Source organism: Papaver somniferum, chromosome 3, assembly GCF_003573695.1.
Source record: "Papaver somniferum cultivar HN1 chromosome 3, ASM357369v1, whole genome shotgun sequence".
Classification (NCBI taxonomy): Eukaryota; Viridiplantae; Streptophyta; class Magnoliopsida; order Ranunculales; family Papaveraceae; genus Papaver; species Papaver somniferum.
The window spans coordinates 79225264-79244739 of NC_039360.1; the positions used below are offsets into that span (position 1 = coordinate 79225264).

The 19476-nt window shown below is 35.8% G+C and overlaps 1 protein-coding gene across 2 annotated transcripts; it reads left to right on the plus strand.

The window, feature by feature from the left end:
- The first annotated feature begins 11633 nt into the window (after positions 1 to 11633).
- Positions 11634 to 16235, plus strand: LOC113356598 (uncharacterized protein At4g06598-like). Of its 2 annotated transcripts, none has more exons than XM_026599771.1 (5): positions 11634 to 12028; positions 13672 to 14397; positions 14848 to 14923; positions 15042 to 15168; positions 15502 to 16235. In XM_026599771.1, exons 2-5 carry the CDS (start codon positions 13685 to 13687, stop codon positions 15717 to 15719), a joined length of 1134 nt encoding a protein of 377 aa, XP_026455556.1. In that variant the 5' UTR covers positions 11634 to 12028; positions 13672 to 13684; the 3' UTR covers positions 15720 to 16235. The 2 variants fall into 2 exon arrangements, with proteins under 2 accessions (XP_026455556.1, XP_026455555.1); XM_026599770.1 differs by having other exon boundaries at positions 11635 to 12028; positions 13667 to 14397.
- Positions 16236 to 19476: the final 3241 nt, after the last annotated feature.

The following is a 19476-nucleotide window of genomic DNA, read 5'->3' on the forward strand; positions in this document are numbered from 1 at the left end:
CGTTAGATGAAAACCTGATTAGATTCAAGCTAATATCTTTCAACCGTTAGATCGAACTTAGCTTTTTATACAAAAATGAAATGTACCTTCATTTAGGTTTGGGTAACCGTACCTAAATGTGTACACCTAGTTGGTTTAACAATAGTTTACCAATGGTTAGTCATATGAGCACTCTCACATCAACCTTATTCATCTTCACCATAACTAGTTCAAATGACTCAAATGAACTAGTTAGAGAGTTGTTGAATTGCTTAGACCTCATAGAAGTATACAAGACATAATCGAAGCAAAATCGATTTTGATTCACTCGAATCAATTCATGAACATTATAGCCACGGTTTGCAAAGATTGCATTCCTTATTATATAAATGTTTTAGTTCATGAACAAACCGATCTTAGAAAGTAACCTTCTTAAGTATGCAAACATGTACGCATACTTAAGTGACCAGATTGAGTTTGTTTTTCACTTCCAAACTCCAGCAGAAATTCAAGGACGTGAAACTTCCGCCAGTATGCGTACGGGTACGCATACTCACCCGGATTTCCAACAACCGCCGGTACGCGTACGGGTACACATACTTTAGGTTCCCGGTTTTGGAATTTTACACAAATGTGAGAAAACACTATGTTTATATCCAAACATGGATACTTGTTCTAAAATCTCATTTCAATCATTGAAACTTTCTTAGAGGATGTTAAAATAGTTGTTGTTCACAAACTATTTTCATCAAAGCGATTTTCAAGTTATTAAAATAATCAACATGACTTTCGTGACGAGCAAAGATGAACTTGGCCAAAGCGAAATCTTACCAACACATATTTCGAGAAATAGATACGCGAGATAAACTCGGATCGAAATAAAAAATGTAGATAATCGGAGTCTATATAGCAATACGACTTTTGTCTCAAAATAGGAGATAAAATAGATAGACTTTTTGAGTGATAGATAAGTTCAAGTATCCACATACCTATTTGTTGATGAAGTTCCACAAGTTCCCTTGAGTAGTTCTTCGTCTTCATTTGATGAACGTCGTGGAGTCTAAAGCTCAACTACACTTACTATCCTAATCCGAGACTTAGCTATAAGTAGACTAGAAGTAAAGACTTGTAGTTTTGGCAACTAAACTTGACAAACAAGATTGAGATAACAACGCTTGCGAGTTCGACCGAGCAATGCTCTAACAGTGACATTTATATGAAAGTCCTTGAAGGATTTCGTATACCTGAAGCAAACAATTCCAAACAACAAAGTGTATACTCAATAAAACTCCAAAAAACTTTGTATGGACTAAAGAAATCTGGGTGAATGTGGTATAATCGCCTCAATGAATACTTATTGAAAGAGGGATATACTAATAGTGTTATTTGTCCATGTGTTTTCAGCAAGAAGTCCAGTTCTGGATTTGCTATTATTGCAGGATACACTGATGATTTAAATCTCGTCGGGACTCTAGAAGAGCTCTCAAAAGCCGCTGCTTATTTGCAAAAGGTATTTGAGATGAAAGATCTTGGTAAAACCAAATATCGTCTTGACTTACAAATTGAGCATGTCTCTCTCTCTTGTTATTAAAACGTTTACAGAATTGAATCTGTGAACCTAACTACAAAGAGCGTTCTTGAATGGTACCAAAGACCAATGTCCAAGGATCAATCAAGTCTTATACAACTAACAAGGTTGGACCTAACTATTGTGATTGATCAACGCGCAACCTGTGATATTTCAATTATAAAGCTAAACAGTATAATGCGGAAAAAGAAAAAACACAGATACCAGAAATTTTGTTAACGGGGAAACCGTAAATGCAGAAAAACCCCGGGACCTAGTCCATATTGAACACCAAACTGTATTAAGCCGCTACAGACACTATCTTATTACCAATTAACTTCGGTCTGGAATGTAGTTGAGCCCGACCTCAGTCTCCCACTGATTCAGGTACAGACGCGCTATTTAGGCCTATTGAATCCCAACAGGACTCCGAGCAATTGATTCCTTTAGACGGTCTCACACCAACTAAGAGTTGCTTCAACTCAATTGAAGACTTTAAACCAAATCTGCCTCCCACAGATTAAGTCTATGATTGATTTCCTGATTTACGATCTAAATGGGTGATCAGATCAAACGATAGATACAAGTGATGGAAATCGATAGAAATTTATACAAAAGTCTGGCTATCCTTAAAATCTGGACTTATGCGACCCGAAGTGCAGCCTAGATTATTATTCACCTCACAAGTATAAAACTTGCGGAATCAACAAAGTATGAGACAAAGAGACTTTGTTGATTACTATCTATCTTGATTGATGGAGCAAGGCTCTATAAACAATCAAGATCAGGATACTCAAGTTATCAAGATAAAAGATAACTGGACCTGGCTTCACGAATCCCAATGAAGCCTTTGTAGTCGCTAAATCGTAAAAGGGTTTATGGAGAGGACGACTCTAGATACAACTAGGACACACCAAAAAGTAGTGTTAGGATTCAAAGATCCCAGTTACCAAGAGTTCCCCTTATATAGACTTCAAACTTCAAAGCCTAGGTTACTTTAGGTTTAAGCTAAGATAGCTTTGGAACCAAGCAATCAATATTCGCCGTTAGATGAAAGCTTTGAATCTTATTCACATATACAAGATATACACTATGGTTAGGTAAATCGTAACCGAACCGTGTATAAAGACTATGTTCAACATGGTTAGTCGAAACTAGCTGTTTTGAACTTAAAAGCTTAACACTCATTTTCATGCTCACTAAGACATTAATATTGAGTCACAATCATATGATCAAATGAGTCTAGTGTTAATTAGAGAATTGGTCAAATGCAAATTACTTCATAGTAATAATTTAATAGCAATTGAATCATAATCGACATAGTTTGTAAAAGTAAAAAGTACAATTACTTGAACTGCTCGTGAATCGGCTGAGCCACAGTACACGGACCGGTTGGCAAACTCATATGCAACAACCGAGTTCCGAGTCTACAGAACTTCTCAGTTCATAAACGGTTTGCAAACTTATGCAATTACTGAGTTCCGGACTCTACAGAACTTTCCAGTTCACGTACCGGTTTACAAACTTCGAACAAACTCAAAGTTCCGGAGTCTACATAACTTTTTAGTTCACGTAGTGATTTGTAAACTCAAGATCTTTGTCGGTTTCGGAGTTCACAAAACATTCAGCTTGCGTACTGGTTCTAGAACATAAAATAGTTTTGGGTCGCATACCGGTTTGATTATTTTAACCCGGTTCCCTTACCACAGTTCCACAATGGTTTGTATACGAATGTACATATCTATCCGGATCACGAAAAAAACAGATTTTCCCATGATGTACATACGAGTATGCATATGACACAAATATGAAAGTCGACATATAGCTACTGCGCTATGTGTACGAATACATGTAATACAGCTTCAGACATATAACAGTTTTCTCAGTTTGTAAGACTGATAACACTGTCTTGTATTCCGAATATAGTATTTTGTGTATTTCTCTAAATCTATTCGAAACACTCCTGAAAAACATCAACAACACATATCACTGTTCCGGCCTATTTTCGAATGATAAACTTAAATCATGATTTGGTTCCGAACAATAAATTGTTCTCCACCGAATTTGATCAAGTATGAACAAATGTTCATTAAGATTAGTCATTGTATTTCGGTTGATCTTCGCCTTCGAACGGTAGAACGCAAATGATGACTGGTTTGTTTCTCAACTATCCTAGACCGAGACTTAACTTATTGTAGACTAGAAATCAAGATATCGTATTTACAACTAAATTTGACAACAAGCTTGATATAACAACACTTGTGAGTTAGACCGAGCAATGCTCTAACATCTACCTCTACAAATCATTTTGAGTTATTAGCGGTCCATGAAGCAAGTCGTCAATGCGTTTGGTTAAGGTCAGTGATACATCATATTCAATAATCGTGTGGACTTCGTTCAGTTAAAGACTCACCAACAGTACTGTACGAAGACAACACTGCTTGTATTGCACAACTAAAGAAAGGTTTCATCAAAGGTGATCGCATAAAGCAAATATCTCCGAAGTTTTTCTTCACACATGATCTACAAAAGGATAGTGAGATTGATATTCAACAAGTACGTTCAAGTAACAATCTAGCAGACCTCTTCACCAAAGCATTACCAACTTCAACGTTCAAGAAATTGGTTCACAAGATTGGAATGCGTCGTCTTAAAGATTTGTAAGTCAAGATTTGTTGAAGCATCCATCAGGGGGAGCATCTTTGTAAAATGTATTTTGTCGGGCTTATCGTGTTGTACTCTTTTTCCTTCTTCAAGGTTTTGTCCCACTGAGTTTTCCTTGTCAATGTTTTAACGAGTCAGCATATGGGTGTCCAACACTATTTCTAGTCTTATTTTCAGGTTTTACTCTCTTGAGTTTTCCTGACATATTATAGTGACTTAGACACGGTGGTCATCAAGGGGAGTATTATAAACGTTTATTTATGTTAATTACTAGAAACAACCCGTGCGGTAACGGCACGACATGAGGCTAACATAGATTAATAGAAATATTTAAAAAAACATATAGAAAAAGAGTAGTTCAACATATATATATATATATATAATTAACGATTATATTTAATTAGGTATCGAAATATTTTTAGGAGGAATTCCACATAAAAGAACTTATGAACTTGGAAGTTTGATATTATTAGGTATCGAAATCTTGTTAGGCGGAATTACACGTGTAAAAACTTATCAACTTGGAAGTTTGAAATAAATAGTTTTAAAAGTTGGTCTAAAATTAGTTGATTTAAGAGCATTACTGAAATTATATCTTGCTAGTCAAATTGTTTTATCGTGTCATATTATTTTATTTTTGATAATCAAAACTAAAACAGCACAACTCGATCAATCTTGGATTAATATACAATATCTTTAAGATTGTATCATCAATCCATTTAACAACCCTTGCATTTTAATACCAATTCATTTTACTAAATAAAAAAAAATGTAAATTTATTTGATAAAAATTCTTACGTGTTATTAATTTTATCTTGAAAAATAATTTTTTGATCCACCTCTTGTTTCTTCCTATAAACATACAAAACGAAGGAGGGCGAAACATGATAATTAGAAAAATTCGTACCAAAGTATTTTTATTTTTTTCACTTCTACTTGATTGACAAAGTTTACCTTGTTTTTGTAAAAAAAAAATAATAATAAATTTCATTGTGTTTATAACCGTAAAAGACATAAAGAATACACTTGAAAGAAATTCATATTGTATTTATTTTATTTAAATGAAGAAATCCAATCAATGTACATTTATATGAAGTTTATGACCCTAATTATGAGGGAACCAATCAATTAAAATTCATAACAAAATAGGTTACAACTCTCATATCCATCGATGTCTTTAGGAGAGATGAGATTGGAATGGTCGGATGGTATGTTTGTCTCTCAAAATGTTATCCATCCGTGCAAGCTCAAAAATCCTTTTTATTTTATATTATAGATAATTATAGACCTTATTTTGTAACTGTTTATATTTTTCAAAGGATTTTGTAACTGATCGATGGATGAGGTATTTGAATCGCTTTAGTTGATAAGTGATTGGCCGCACCCACTATACATATATATACACCCCGCCCGGTTAATTAATCAGAAGTGTTGAGATCGATGTTATTAATCAGTTTGTCGATGCGGGAAAAAAGAAAACATGTTAGTTTTGTGGACATGGGAAGAGAACAGGATAAACGCGTTCACAAGGCACGAAACTACAGATGGTTCGGTATTGAGGCCTAGTTTAGTTATTTCTTTTAACAGTGGGGGTTAAATTATTCTATCCCGTACATCAGGATGCATATAGTGGAAACAAAGAACTACGAACCGTAAAATAGGTAAAATATTTGGAATATGCAAACAAAACTAGTCATAAAAACCCAAGGTGACCAAATTTCGGGTACAAAAACCCCACTCAAATGTTGGGATCCATTAAAACTCCATCGTAAACAAAATTGATACAAAAACCCCAAATTTTTAAAAATTGATACAAAAACCCCAAATTTAAATGTTGGTTTCATCAAATTTTATGATGAAACCAAAGTAAAATTTGATGAAACCAATATTTAAATTTGGGGTTTTTGTGATAATTTTGTTTTGATGGGGTTTTTGTGTTACTTTTGTTTTGATGGGTTTTTTGTGGAAGGATGGTGACATCTCTGGGGTTATAACTCGCGGACCGATATGCAAAATATAAAGAGCTCGATTATTCAATCTCAACGCTCGCTGGATGATCTTTATATGGAAATATGCAAAACCGAAATGTGTGAGTCCCATTTGTAATGCGATTTCTTTTGCATTCACAATGAAATACAATGGTTCATGGGTAAATCACTGGGGTGAACATCAGCTAAATACAAACAACATAGGCACCTAAAATTCCCCCATTAACATACATTTTTCGTGGCTATGGCTTAAGCATAGTTGTTGTTGGTCTATGAGAAAAATGTCTAAACACCTGAAAACTTAGATTTGACATTTTTCCAACATCCAGCATAACATCCCCATTTTTTGGCATTACTTCCCAACGACAAAGATATGGCTATAGAGAAGGCTGGCTTTTAAGTGGCCTCGAAAAAATGTAATGTGAATCATAATAGAGTCTACACAGTGAAGTATGCCCAAAAGAAGTAGTAAGAAAAATGAGTAGTTAATTCAACACTATGCATAGTTTTGGCGGTGAATCTACTTCTTCCTTCCTAAAACCCCAGTCCCGAAGTAAATCTATCCCCACAGCTCCTCTATCCCTCCCAAATTTTCGAAAGTTACTTGGACTTTTATCTATGAATGGCGAGACAACTTGCTAGACTGTAGTCTTGCTACCATGGAAACCAAATGAATGAAGTGAACTCCATGTTGACCCACTCCATTGCCAAGAATAGGAGGAAACGTCATTGGTTCTGGCAGAGGACAATGCCAGTGACAGATGAGAAAATATTGCTCTATTTACTGACCTTTCATAAGCAACGGTCAACGGATCCCTTACTTCAGAGCTGGAATGAAATAATTAAGAAAAACCATACATGAGGTAGATGATGGAAGTACGTCTAAATGGAAAGCTCCGAGATAGTCACGAATTCTACTTTATAAAGTTTTCTTCATCTTGGGCCAAGGCCAAACTGTAGATCTCCCTGGTTATTAAGTTTGTATAGAAGAAAATTCATAGTGCACCTGAAACCTGCATTTGTACAGAATAAGACAACAACACAAAGTCAATGAGTTGCCGTTGAGGCACTAACTCCACACATTGGTTCCCCTGAACACGCAACAAAAAAAGAAAAAGAAAAAAAAAGAAGGAACTTGATGAGGAGAAGAGTAGCCACTGGTAATTTAATAACCAACAATCCAATAGTAGGTTCACGGAAGTATAGCGATATATATATATCTTCTATGAAATCAAACGAAACATGTTTTTAACTGCCGGTGCGAGGACTTTCTTGAGTTTCTCATTGCCCTCCACTAAGGTAATCATTACCATACTTATATGTATTATCCTTAGACCTAGCACCCTGAGAATATTCGTAGTGTGCACTTGAGGCTTTTCCTACTAAGAAGAAGGGTATATGCCCCAACTCTAGATTTGTAATAAACAACGCGAAACCCTCAATTGGGATTTTGGAGAAGACATGAAATTAATACCCAGGCCTTGGATCAAATCTTGCAGCTCCTTCGAACAATACATCAGCACAAATCCCAAATTCAGAAAATAATTTTCACTGGAATTGAATCAATATAAAATCTGAATATGATATGATATATGTAACAATTACGTATATGCATCTTATTGTACAAGCTGATTGTGTGATACATCTCAGATTTGCACAAACATCATTGCTTACCAAAGCTCTCATGATGCGGCTATGACGCCCATGTAGAATGTGAATATCCCAGAAGGAACTCAAAAATATTTAAAGGAATGGGCATACAATGAAGTGTCTATCTTTCGCCGTTTGTTCCGAATAGTTTCACAAAACATGGAGTATGAAAAAGAACATCTGACCCAACCATCTAAAGAAGATGGTCGCGTGAAGGTACATGGAAACCTAAAAAAACAAACAATTGATGAATCCCAAAGAGATAGCTACCAAATCAAATTGTACCTTATGAGTCCGATAGTAGGCTAGTGACCAATAAGAAATCATACGAAGGTCTTTTTGGGATCTTCGATTATTTTATTTTTAGCAATCTACAGTCGGAACTTGGAAGAATAGAGAGACGCGAGAAGAGGAAAAGAGACCCAAGATGAGGAAGAAGATGAGTGATAATTAGTGCTGAACAGAAACCGAACCGATAATCGTAACCGCACCGATAATCGCATAACCGAACCGTAACCGCATTGAACCGAACCGATAATCCAACGGTCGGTGACGGTTTTCATTTTAATAACCGTTAGATCTACGGTTCGGTGTACGGTTTTACCCATAACCGCAAACCGCACCGAAAAACCGATTAATAGGGATCGTCGATTAGTTTTTATCTTGATTAATCCTAGCCGTCTAGATTAAAGCCTACACCATATATATTTCGGAACCCTAATTTTTTCAGAAGTTTTCATCTCGTTTCTCTTCTTCTCGGCTCTCGCTCTTCAGTCTGAAACCCAAGTCGCCTCCACCACCAGTAGAACCACCACTTTGATCTTTTAAACCACCTCCATCAAGAGCACCACCACCTCCTTGGCTCTATCTAGTAAGTAAATAGATCCCCTGTTCTATTTCTCATTCTCGTTTCGACTGATTTGTTTGTTTTTCAATTTCTAGGGTTTTTTTTTTTAATTATTGTTCTGTTAGGACTTAGAGTTTCTTTCTTCGAAATGGTTTGCTTGTTGTTTTGTGTTTATCAATCAATTTCTTTTTGTCAAATCTTATTTTTCTGATTACAGTCATGGGTTTTTTATTTTAGGTTTTGGTTGAGTTGAGGGGAGGAACTCAAGAAGGAGTCTGAAAGCTATTATCATTCAGTTTGAGTTAAGGGAAGGAAGGAGTCTGATTACAGGTAACTACTAACTAGTTCAATCTTCATTTTGACTTGTTCTGTTTGATTGATGTTTTGAACTTAGGGTTTGTTATTGTGAAAATGTTTTGAAAAAGGTCAGTTGATGTAAAATGAAGTGATTTAGGATCTGTGATTTGATATGGTTGAGTACTGATATGGTTTAATGTTGAATGATGTAAATTATTTCGAAAAAGGGGTTTAAATTTTTAATGGGTGTCGAATGTTGATATGGTTGAGCACTCTGAAATTGTTGTGCAGTGGCAGTGTAATTTAAACTGAAATTGCAAGTGCTAGCTAGCTAGCACTCTGAAACTCAGGGTCACTCTGAGCTAGCACTCTGAAATGTATTTCTAATTTAAACTGAGTAACACGGCAGTGTCAAATGAAGTTTAGTTTCATTATCAAGTTCAGAACTAACTTGATTGTTTTAAGAAATATGAATGCTTGTATTAAGAAGTAAGAACTAACTTGTTTACCTTTGAATGAGAGTATCTTCTTTTATCTGTTAGTTTCTCACCTGCTGTAACAACAACAACAACAATCATAATTCATATTCAGCCAAGTGTTTGTATTCTTCTTTGCATTCTTGTTGTTTTTCTTCTTATCTGTTAGTTTCTCTTATCTTATTTCTTCTTGTTTTTCTTGTTGCAGAAATTTTGGGGAAGGATGAAGATTAAGGAGATTGGCTTGAGAGATGGATGGACTGCAGTCTTTTAGCTTTGGTTAACTTGAGAAATGAAGATCAAATGGATGACTGCAGTCTTTTTATGTTATTGGCAACATCGTTTTCTTTTAACTTTCGTTTCATCAGACTTTGGTTATCTTTTAGACTTAAGACTTTGGCTAACTTGTTTGTGAACTTCAACTTTGGTTATCTGTAGACTATGGTTATATTATCAAGATTTAAGTATGGCATGTAGTATCAGTTTATTAAGAATTTCAGAATATATTTATATACAGGTGCAGGGTATAGGTGAAAACCGAACCGAACAGTATCGGTGCGGTTAAAAACCGAGCCGAATACTGAACAATTCGGCTACGGTTTCAATTGTGATAACCGCACCGAACACGGTTAGTTGAACGGTTTTACCTATAACCGCACCGAACCGAACCGTGTGCAGCCCTAGTGATAATAAGCTAATAACAGTGTTGATCAAGGGTTGGAATCGAATAGTCGCACGTTACCAATTTATTAGTATTGCCCACTTAGACCACAATTTATTGCAAAGAAAGAAGGAAACCGCTTTGACATTGAATATGAAAATAACTTATCGGGCTTCAGTGAATAAGTGCAAGCATGACCAAAACTGGGAGAGTGGCGAGTAAAAACACTCGTTTGCCGTTGAATCTGAACCACTCTTTGTCTTTTATTTGTCTCCAAAATGTTGTCTACTCGTTGAACCCTCAAAAACCTATTCTCTTTTGTATTATAGATATATAGGGTAAATCTTGTTTATTACCGGGATGCCCTTGTATCTATCCCTATAAATAGAGGTTGTAATGTTTGTTTATTCTACACATGCAATAAGAATTCTTCTTCTCTTTTCCTACTTTTCTATCTTCTACACTATTTATAAGATATTTTAGATATATATAAGATGTCTGCTTCAGCGGTGAGGGAGGATCAAAGTTGGGGGTGGGGGTGGGGCTTGTTTTTGTGATGCACGGTATCATAGTTTTTGCAACAAATTGTGTAACAGTGATTTATGAACATTCATAAGTGTATTAGTGTAGCACTTATATTGTAATAATTTTGTAATAGTAACATCAGCTTTAGATCATATAGCTGAATTTTGTTGGTAATCAACGGTCAAGATTAAAATTGGAAGTATATGTGACGGTTTTTTTTTTTTTGTCATTTTTGGGATGAAATTATCGTCAATCGTTCGATTTTTGGTCGTTCTGATTGCGCCTAATCGTCGTCGAGGTTTATGGCTTTCCAGTTGCCGACCCAATTTCGGGGAAAAGACACCAATTATATTCCAATTTTGGCGATGAAAAATAAATAAATAAACCGTCACAAAGAACTACATTTTGACTCCCCTAGTGAATAATATAGAAGGGACTCCCTTCGATCGTCCCAATTGTTTAACAGTAGGCCCAAAATCAATTAATAATATATGTTTTAGATTTTTTTGATAAAAAGTTAATAAATCCTCTTTCACTGTTTTCTGACGAGGATTAGTTCCTCGCCTCGGTCAAAATCCCCTCCAACATTCCCTATATTCGAACAGAAAGAAAGGAAACGGAATTAAAGACCACAGTTTTGTATCGCCATCTTCCGGCTTTCCTTCTTCATAGGAGTCGACTTTAGAACCTTTTCGCATATAGTGCCCTTGAGGCAGAAATGTAGCGAAATCACCTTTCCTATTCTTTCCATCCGGTTAGGAAATTCGAGAACCCGTGGGCCATGGCAAGTCCACAAGAAATGCCCTAAATATCCAAAAATTATTGGTGAGGTGCTATGGTGCACCAAGTGGCGAGATTGACGATCAATCGAACAAGAAAAAAACTAAAACAGCGAAAAAGGTCGGTAGCAAGTGGACCTAAAAGAATGATCCACGTGGAATTCTGCAAATAATAATATTCATCATCAGCTTTAGCTGGGGATGTTAACGAGTCATTGACAGCTTCATTTTTGACATCAAAAAACCAAACCAATCATTTCTTTCTTTCTCTTCCTCCTTGCAAAAATAGAGAACAAGGTCTTCTTCTTCTTCTTCTTCTTAATCTTCATCTTCTTTTATTTGGTCTCAAAAACAACAAAAATTCGAAAACAGAATAAATTAATTAATTAATTAGTACTAATTTTTATACAATTCGTGATTATTTTAACAAACTCCTCCATTTCCTGTACACTTCCTTTTTCTTTTCTCTCTCTTTCTTACATTTCCTCTCTGGAACAAGAAGAAGAAGAACCCTAAATATTGAAATCGTGATCCGGGTTTGTTTGTTTTCCAGAGAGGAAGAAATTTAAACCTCTCCATCATAATCATAATATAGGTAAGCACTTATTGTTATTGATACTCTGCTTAAATCTGAAATTTCTTTTTTTGTTGCTTTATGTTGACTCTGAGATTTGCTTCAGTTTGATCGTTATTACATTGAATCTGGAATGTATAATTAGGTATATTTGGTTCTTTTTTGTATGCTGGGAGTTGTTTAACTACAATGCTGTTAAAGGGGCAATTTCTTTAATCAATTGTAATTCAATCTGAACAGTTTCTCATGTCATTATAATTGTAATTAGTTCTTAGGAATAACTTTACTGCCTCTTTAGAATTGTCACAATGTGACAATAATTAAGTTAGTAATTTTCCTCTTTAGAAGTCAGATATTATCCGATAAAGGAGAATGATATAAAAACACAGGTAGATACAGTTTCTTTGAGAAATGAATGATTAGAACAAGAAAACAATCTTAGTTGATGTACGTAAGCAAAATTGCCGTCTTAGTTATCTTATTGAGCTGTTTTGTTTTACGGTTTTACCATATGGCGCAAACTGATATTATATGATAAGATGTGATGTAGAAAGATAAGCTGAAGTAGTCAACTATGGGTATTCTCAATTAGGCAACCTACATAGGATGATTAAGGAGCTCAACTGGGTTATCCAACAGCGCATATAACAATTATACCGATGTAGACTATAGTTTATAGCCTTTAAGCCTTGCAAAGTTGGGGTAGATATTAATACATGGAGGTGCTTCTTGGTTGCTTGAAACCTTTAAAACGAAAAATGAAGAGGATAAAGGTTAGGCGGAAAGGACGAAAGTCGAAAACATAATTAGGGGAAATGCGAGTGACAAATGAAACAAAGTCAAGAATAATATTCTGGAAATAGCTTATGTAATGGGAAAATGGAGGAACAAAGAAAGACAAGGTAGTAATATGTATAGAAGAGCTAAAAGAAACATATCGGATCAATGCAAACAGTTATTCTTTAATAATTTGTTGCTGGTTACATGATACGAAAGTAAACGTGCTTCGCCATCTTTGGAGTACTTAAGGAGACAAAGTGTATAACAATCCGACTGATAATTTTTTTACAGTTAGTAGGTTTGCTGTTTAGATAGTTGGATTTCTGGAGACTACCAATCAGCTGCAAGTTCCAAACTATCAAATAATGGGCATTAGATTGAGTGTTGAGAATGTATACATAAGTCTAGTTTTAGTGCTTCTCTACGGTTTCCTTCATACTGAGTTTGGGTGTTTTTAATGTAGTAGTTTGAACAATCACTTTATTTTGTAATAGTTTTGGAGATGCTATTTAGGTCTACTGAACTCATGCCATTTATGCTGACACACACATTATGTGAATCAAATGTCCAAATATCTGGTGTTTCATCATTTGAGTTGAGCTAAAATATAAAAATTGCTCATTTGAACATACTTACCGAGGATCACTTGTTAAGATATGATGATGCTCTACTCTGCATATCTTATGATAATTAGTTGGTTATTTCAATTTTAAGCTTCTTGCAGCATTTTTTATGACATTTTTATAGTGCTCTGTAATCTTCTCTTGCACGTGATTTATGAAAAAAATAGCTCACTAATACAGTTTTAGTTTCCAACCTATGTTAGTATCGTCCGAACTATACTGATGATTGTCCTAATATGCCCACTATTTTGGGCAGTTAAGGTTTAATTTAGGTATGGCGAATTCGAAAGGGTCATCAAACTTCAGAAATTTTCTACATGGTGGACAACAATCACTACTTCCTCCCAGGATTCCCTTCCCAAGTGTGCTAACCTCATATATTGACTATGGGTCTAATTCCTCAACATCCAGAGGTGTTCCGAAACCCAGGCAAGGACTTAAGCACCACCAACGTACTTCCTCTGAGAGCTTCCTCATAGAAGAGCAGCCATCTTGGGTGGAGGAACTCCTTAATGAACCAGAGACTCCTGTTAGGAGAGGTCATCGGCGTTCGTCAAGTGACTCTTTTACATATTTCGATTCTGCCAATGCTTCCATGGATTCCCTGTTTCAAGAGGACAATAAATTTAAAAATATAGCATCCTTACCTAGAACAGCATCAGGAGACTTCGATCACTATAGAGATACCAATCATGCTTCGTTTTATCCAGAACTGAACTCTTTCATGAGACAGCAAGATAGGTCATGGGAAACATCCATGAATTCTATGGCCTACCCAGGTGGACTTCCATCTAGATGTGATAACACTGTACCCCACACCTCTGGGTACTCGTGTCCTCCGCAGGAGCCAGCTGGAGTTTCATCTATTCCCACGGAAAAGCAAGATCAAGAGGATTCTTCTGGTCCACATGATCCCAAGGCGTCCTCTGAAAGAAGGGACTATACCAAGCCGTCTTCATCTGAAACTGATCCAAAACGTGCTAAACAGTAAGTTATCAGATCCCCCTTTTGTTGCAGCCATAATAGCTGTCTCTAGAATCGTGTGATGCACTGGACTTCTACCTTTTGGCCTCAGCCAGCCGATTATGCGCGTAGTTGCATTAGATAAGCCCCATAAACCTCTTATGCATTTATCTCGTTTATGCTATTGGAATCCCTACACTGACTGGATCTTTAGTAATCACGCTTAAGCATGAAGACTCTTGACTTGTTATGCATTTAATGCTTTTGCTGTTATGCTCTCAAACTCATCATCAGCTGACTAAATAATTCTTGCCTGTTGTAATCTTGACCGTAGAAATAAACCTTATTACTCTCTTAGCTGGTTCATTTGCTTTCTCTAGAACTTTCAACTGCTGATGGATCAAAACACAAGAAATCTTTAGTCCATGGACCTTGAGCTATAAAAACATTAGTATCTAATGTATATTATAACAGGCAGTTTGCTCAGCGTTCACGGGTGCGGAAGCTTCAGTACATTGCTGAGCTTGAAAGGAATGTCCAAGCCTTACAGGTGAGTCCCAGATAGGATGTAGCGTGCTTTGCTTTACATTTGACTAACGTTGTGTATCCTATTTCATGGTCAAATAGTTCAAATTATCTCATGCATTTTCCCACCGTTTTTAATGAAGGCGGAAGGATCTGAAGTTGCAGCTGAAATTGAATTTCTAGACCAGCAAGGTCTTTTACTAAACATGGAAAACAAAGCCCTGAAACACCGATTGGATGGCCTGGCACAGGAACAACTCATCAAGTGCTGTGAGTATCTTAATATTTTCCCTCAGAAAAATAAAATGAAGTATCTTCAAATCCCAATCAATAGGCTTGTCTGACTTTTGCCTAAAATTGTTTAGTATTTATCAGTTTGGACCAGAAATTTCTAGGCATACATGCCCGATAATGTGTGATGCTAGAATTCCAATTGGTACGATAAATCATTCACTTGAGAGTTGAGACATTATGTTTCAGATAGGTTTTGGAAGGATAACACCCGTTTTTTCGGGATCACTTGATTCAAATAGCCCCTAACTTCGGCGTCTGTTCAGTTAATATTCAAAGCGACACCAACTTCTTTTTTTTTTGGTGATTAAGTGGAGCAGGAAATGTTAGAGAGAGAAATTGCCAGGCTTCGAGTCTTGTATCAGCAACAGCAACTTCAGCAGCATCAACCGCAACAGCGTGCACCTTCTGCTCCTCGTCGTTCCAGTAGCAGGGAGCACCTTAACCTTGATGCTCAGTTTTCGAGCCTCTCCCTAAAGCATGAGGCAGGTTCTGGTCGCGACCCTGTAAGTGGCTCACTTCGGATTTGAAGTCTTGGGGAAAAGATAGAAGTAATAAAAAAATGTGCCATAATTTTATTTTTTACTCACACTACTACTTCCTCCTGAGGTGAGAGCAAGCAGTGGCCTCATTTTTATAAACTTTGAGAAACTGCTTGATCCTGACATATCGTGTTTTAATGTGCACCTGGTGGTCGTACGGTAAAATAAGAATCTAGTCTTCTGACTCGTTCGACACATCGGTGGTGATGACTCGACAAGTTCTTCATGTTTCTGTCTCTGTATCTCTCTGTTGTATTATACAGGCAATTGTACTTTTAACCCATAATCCTGGGTTTCTTTCTTACCATTTTGACATCTTTCTTAACTTTGATTTATCAAGTAGTTTGCCGCAATGGGCTCTGTTTACCTATTAAAGAAAACAGGAAAGGAAGGGAATGTATTTCAAGTTTTCTTTCATTATTTTTTTCCTCACTACCTGTATCAACTTTATAATATTTCAGGACTAATTGAGTATCCCTTTTCTTTTGGTTTCTCGATAATGAATTCTGGGATGTATTTGTTAATCTATAAGTATTTACATCATCATCATAAAATACTAAAAGTTGTAGAATTTATAAATAGTCGAACAGGGCAACACTACTAACCAGGTTGCATCTGAGATATAAATCCTCTAAATCCCTAACACTGCGCTACAGGTTCTCTTGATGGGGATATAAGTATGCAAGTACGAAACGCTTGCGCTCTGCAGTTTCGCTTCCTGCAACTTCCACAGTGACAAAATTCTAAATATGCAAATACCATATCTACATTTCTGATAGTCTTACATTTAAAATTAACTACAAGAATTCATTTCTTGATTATACTGCTTGTATATTTGTTTTTGCTATATAAAAAATAGAAAGATATATCGAAAAATTGCTAATGTATGCTACAAAGAAAATATCAGAACTCTCATAGCAAAAACCCAAAGCTCAACAGTGAGGAGAAACAAGGAGGTCTTCCCTTTGACAGACAAAAAGTAGAGCCAATATTGAATTTAATTCAGAGAACAGGTTTAGAGGATCGAGGGTTCAAAGGCAATATCTTTACCTGGAGTAACAAGAGGGAAGGAAGTGCTAATATAAAACAAAGGTTAGATAGAGCTATTGCAAATGCTGAATGGAATGAGGAATTCCAAGAAGCATCCCTGCAAAATATGGTGGCAATTGGTTCAGATCATGGGCCAATATGCCTCACTTTAAACTCTTTACATTCTCACTTAACACCCACTTTTAAATTCTACGATACTTGGCTTAAAGATTCAACTTGTATTGAGGTTATAAAAAGGTCATGGATTATTAACACCAATAGACCAGTTATAGATCTTATTGAGAATATATCTAACTTAGTTATTTATCTAAGCAACTGGAAAAAGGATGTCTTTGGCAAGCCTAATAAAAAAATTAAGTGTCTGCTCAGAACTATATAAAATTTAGAAGCAAAACCCAATACTCATAATACAAAAATCTTAATAAACAAAAAACTCCTAGAACTGGAAGCTCTATATGGTACGCAAGAAAAAATTGCAAAGCAACAATCAAGAAACAATAACATAGCTTTAGGTGAAAGAAACACTAAGTTTTTCCACATTTATACTTTAAAAAGAAGAAAGAGAAACCACATTGATTGCATACAGGATAAGAACTATATTGTGGTATCATCAAGAGAAGAAATTGATGAGGTCCCAACTTCTTATTTCCATGAGCTTTTCACATAATCATCTACTGATTCTGAAGAAGACATATTCACTCACATTAAGAGCACAATTTCACTAGAAGAAAACTTAACCTTAACTGAAATTCCATCTCCTGAGGAAATTTGGTTAACAGTTAAAAAGCTTAAATCCAATAAGGCACCAGGGCCATATGGCTTTCCGGTCAGCTTTTTCAAACACAATTGGGATGTTGTAGGTTCTCAGCTAGTGGCAGTAGTACAAGACTTTTTCAAAGATAAGCAACTTAATAGCAATCTCAACAAAACCTTTCTTTTTCTTATTCCTAAAGTAAAAAATCTTAAGTCTCCTGCTGACTACAAACCAATTGGGATGAACAACACTCCTTTAAAAATAATACGTAAGTTGTTGGCTAACATATTCAAAAAATCTCTAGAAAATATCATTTCACCTCTCCAATCAGCTTTCCTCTCGTCTACGCAAATTTCAGACAACATCATTGTTGCACATGAAATAGTCCATTCGATGAAGAAAAGTAAAAAAAAAAAAAAAAAGAGGTAATATAGGCCTCAAGATTGATATGTCCAAGGCCTTTGATAGGGTTAAGTGGAATTTCCTACTAAAAGCTTTAAAAGCTTTTGGCTTCTCGGAGGATTGGTGCACCTTAATCCATCAGTGCATATCAAGAACCTCCATTGTTATCTTACTTAATGGGAATCCTTGTAATGAATTTAAACCTAGTAGAGGTATAAGACAAGGGGACCCTTTGTCCCCTTATCTTTTCATCTTATGTATGAAAGTCTTTTCTCGATTGCTAAGTCATCTAGAATCACAAAAGAAGGTTCAGGGTATTAAATTGACACCAAAAGCTACACCCATTTCTCATCTTTTCTTTGCGGATGATCTACTACTGTTACAAAGGCAGGCCTTAACAGCTGCAAGAATCTTCTAGAAGCCATCTAGATGTTCAACAAAGCATCAGGACAAGTTATAAATCTCACAAAATCTGGACTGTTCTTCAGTAAGAAAGTCCATAACAAACATCAGGGCATTATTTGTAGATTAATGAAAATAAAAAAGATCAACATAAAAGAAACTTATTTAGGAATACCACTTTTCATTGACAGGTCCAAACTAAAGGCTTTTGACAACATTATTGAAAAATGGAACAAAAAATAAAGACTTGGCTAGGAAAAATCCTGTCTCAACCTAGTAAGATAGTTTTACACAAATATGTGCTTTCAAGCATGCCCATTTTTAGCATGGGATGCTTTGTCTTTCCAAAAAAAATAACTAAAAGGATCAATGATATACAACGAGATTTTTGGTGGGGTAAACACACTAATTCTAAAGGAATTTACATAAAAGCGTTCGACTTCTTATGTAGACCAATTGAACAAGGAGGATAGGATTTAAATAAGCAAATAAGGTAAACCAGACAATGATTAGTAGAATAGCATGGAGGCTAGTTAGTCACCCAGATGACCCGTGGTCTCAAATCTTAAAGGGTAAATATTTCAAAAAAACATGTGCTTTACAATCCAAGAAAAAATCAAACGCTTCTTGGATATGGAACTGCATTCTTCAAAGCATTGAGCACATCAAAAAATAAAACATCTGGGAGGTAGGTGATGGTGCATCAATAAATATATGGGAAGATAGATGGCTTCCATTCAGAGCTGAAACTTTAGCAAACTTATTCCAAAGGACAAACACCCACATAACACTTGTGTCTGAGTTAATAAACTCAGACACAAAGAAGTGGTACATACAATTAATACAATCAATCTTTGATAATTATGTGGTTCAGGAAATTGTGAATATCAATCTCTTCACTACAAGGAATGGACACCTGAAGAAAGACAAACTAAGATGGACCTTGGCTAGGAATGGTGAATTTTCTGTAAAGTCCTTATATGCCAAACTCTTAAATCCTTCCAATTAATCTAGTTTCTCACTCTTCTAAAAAGTTCTGGAAAGGATTGTGGAGTATGGATACGTCACAAAGAGTAAAATTGTTTATCTAAAAATGTTTGCAAGATGCCTTACCAACTAAGCAAAAGATGGGTTTTA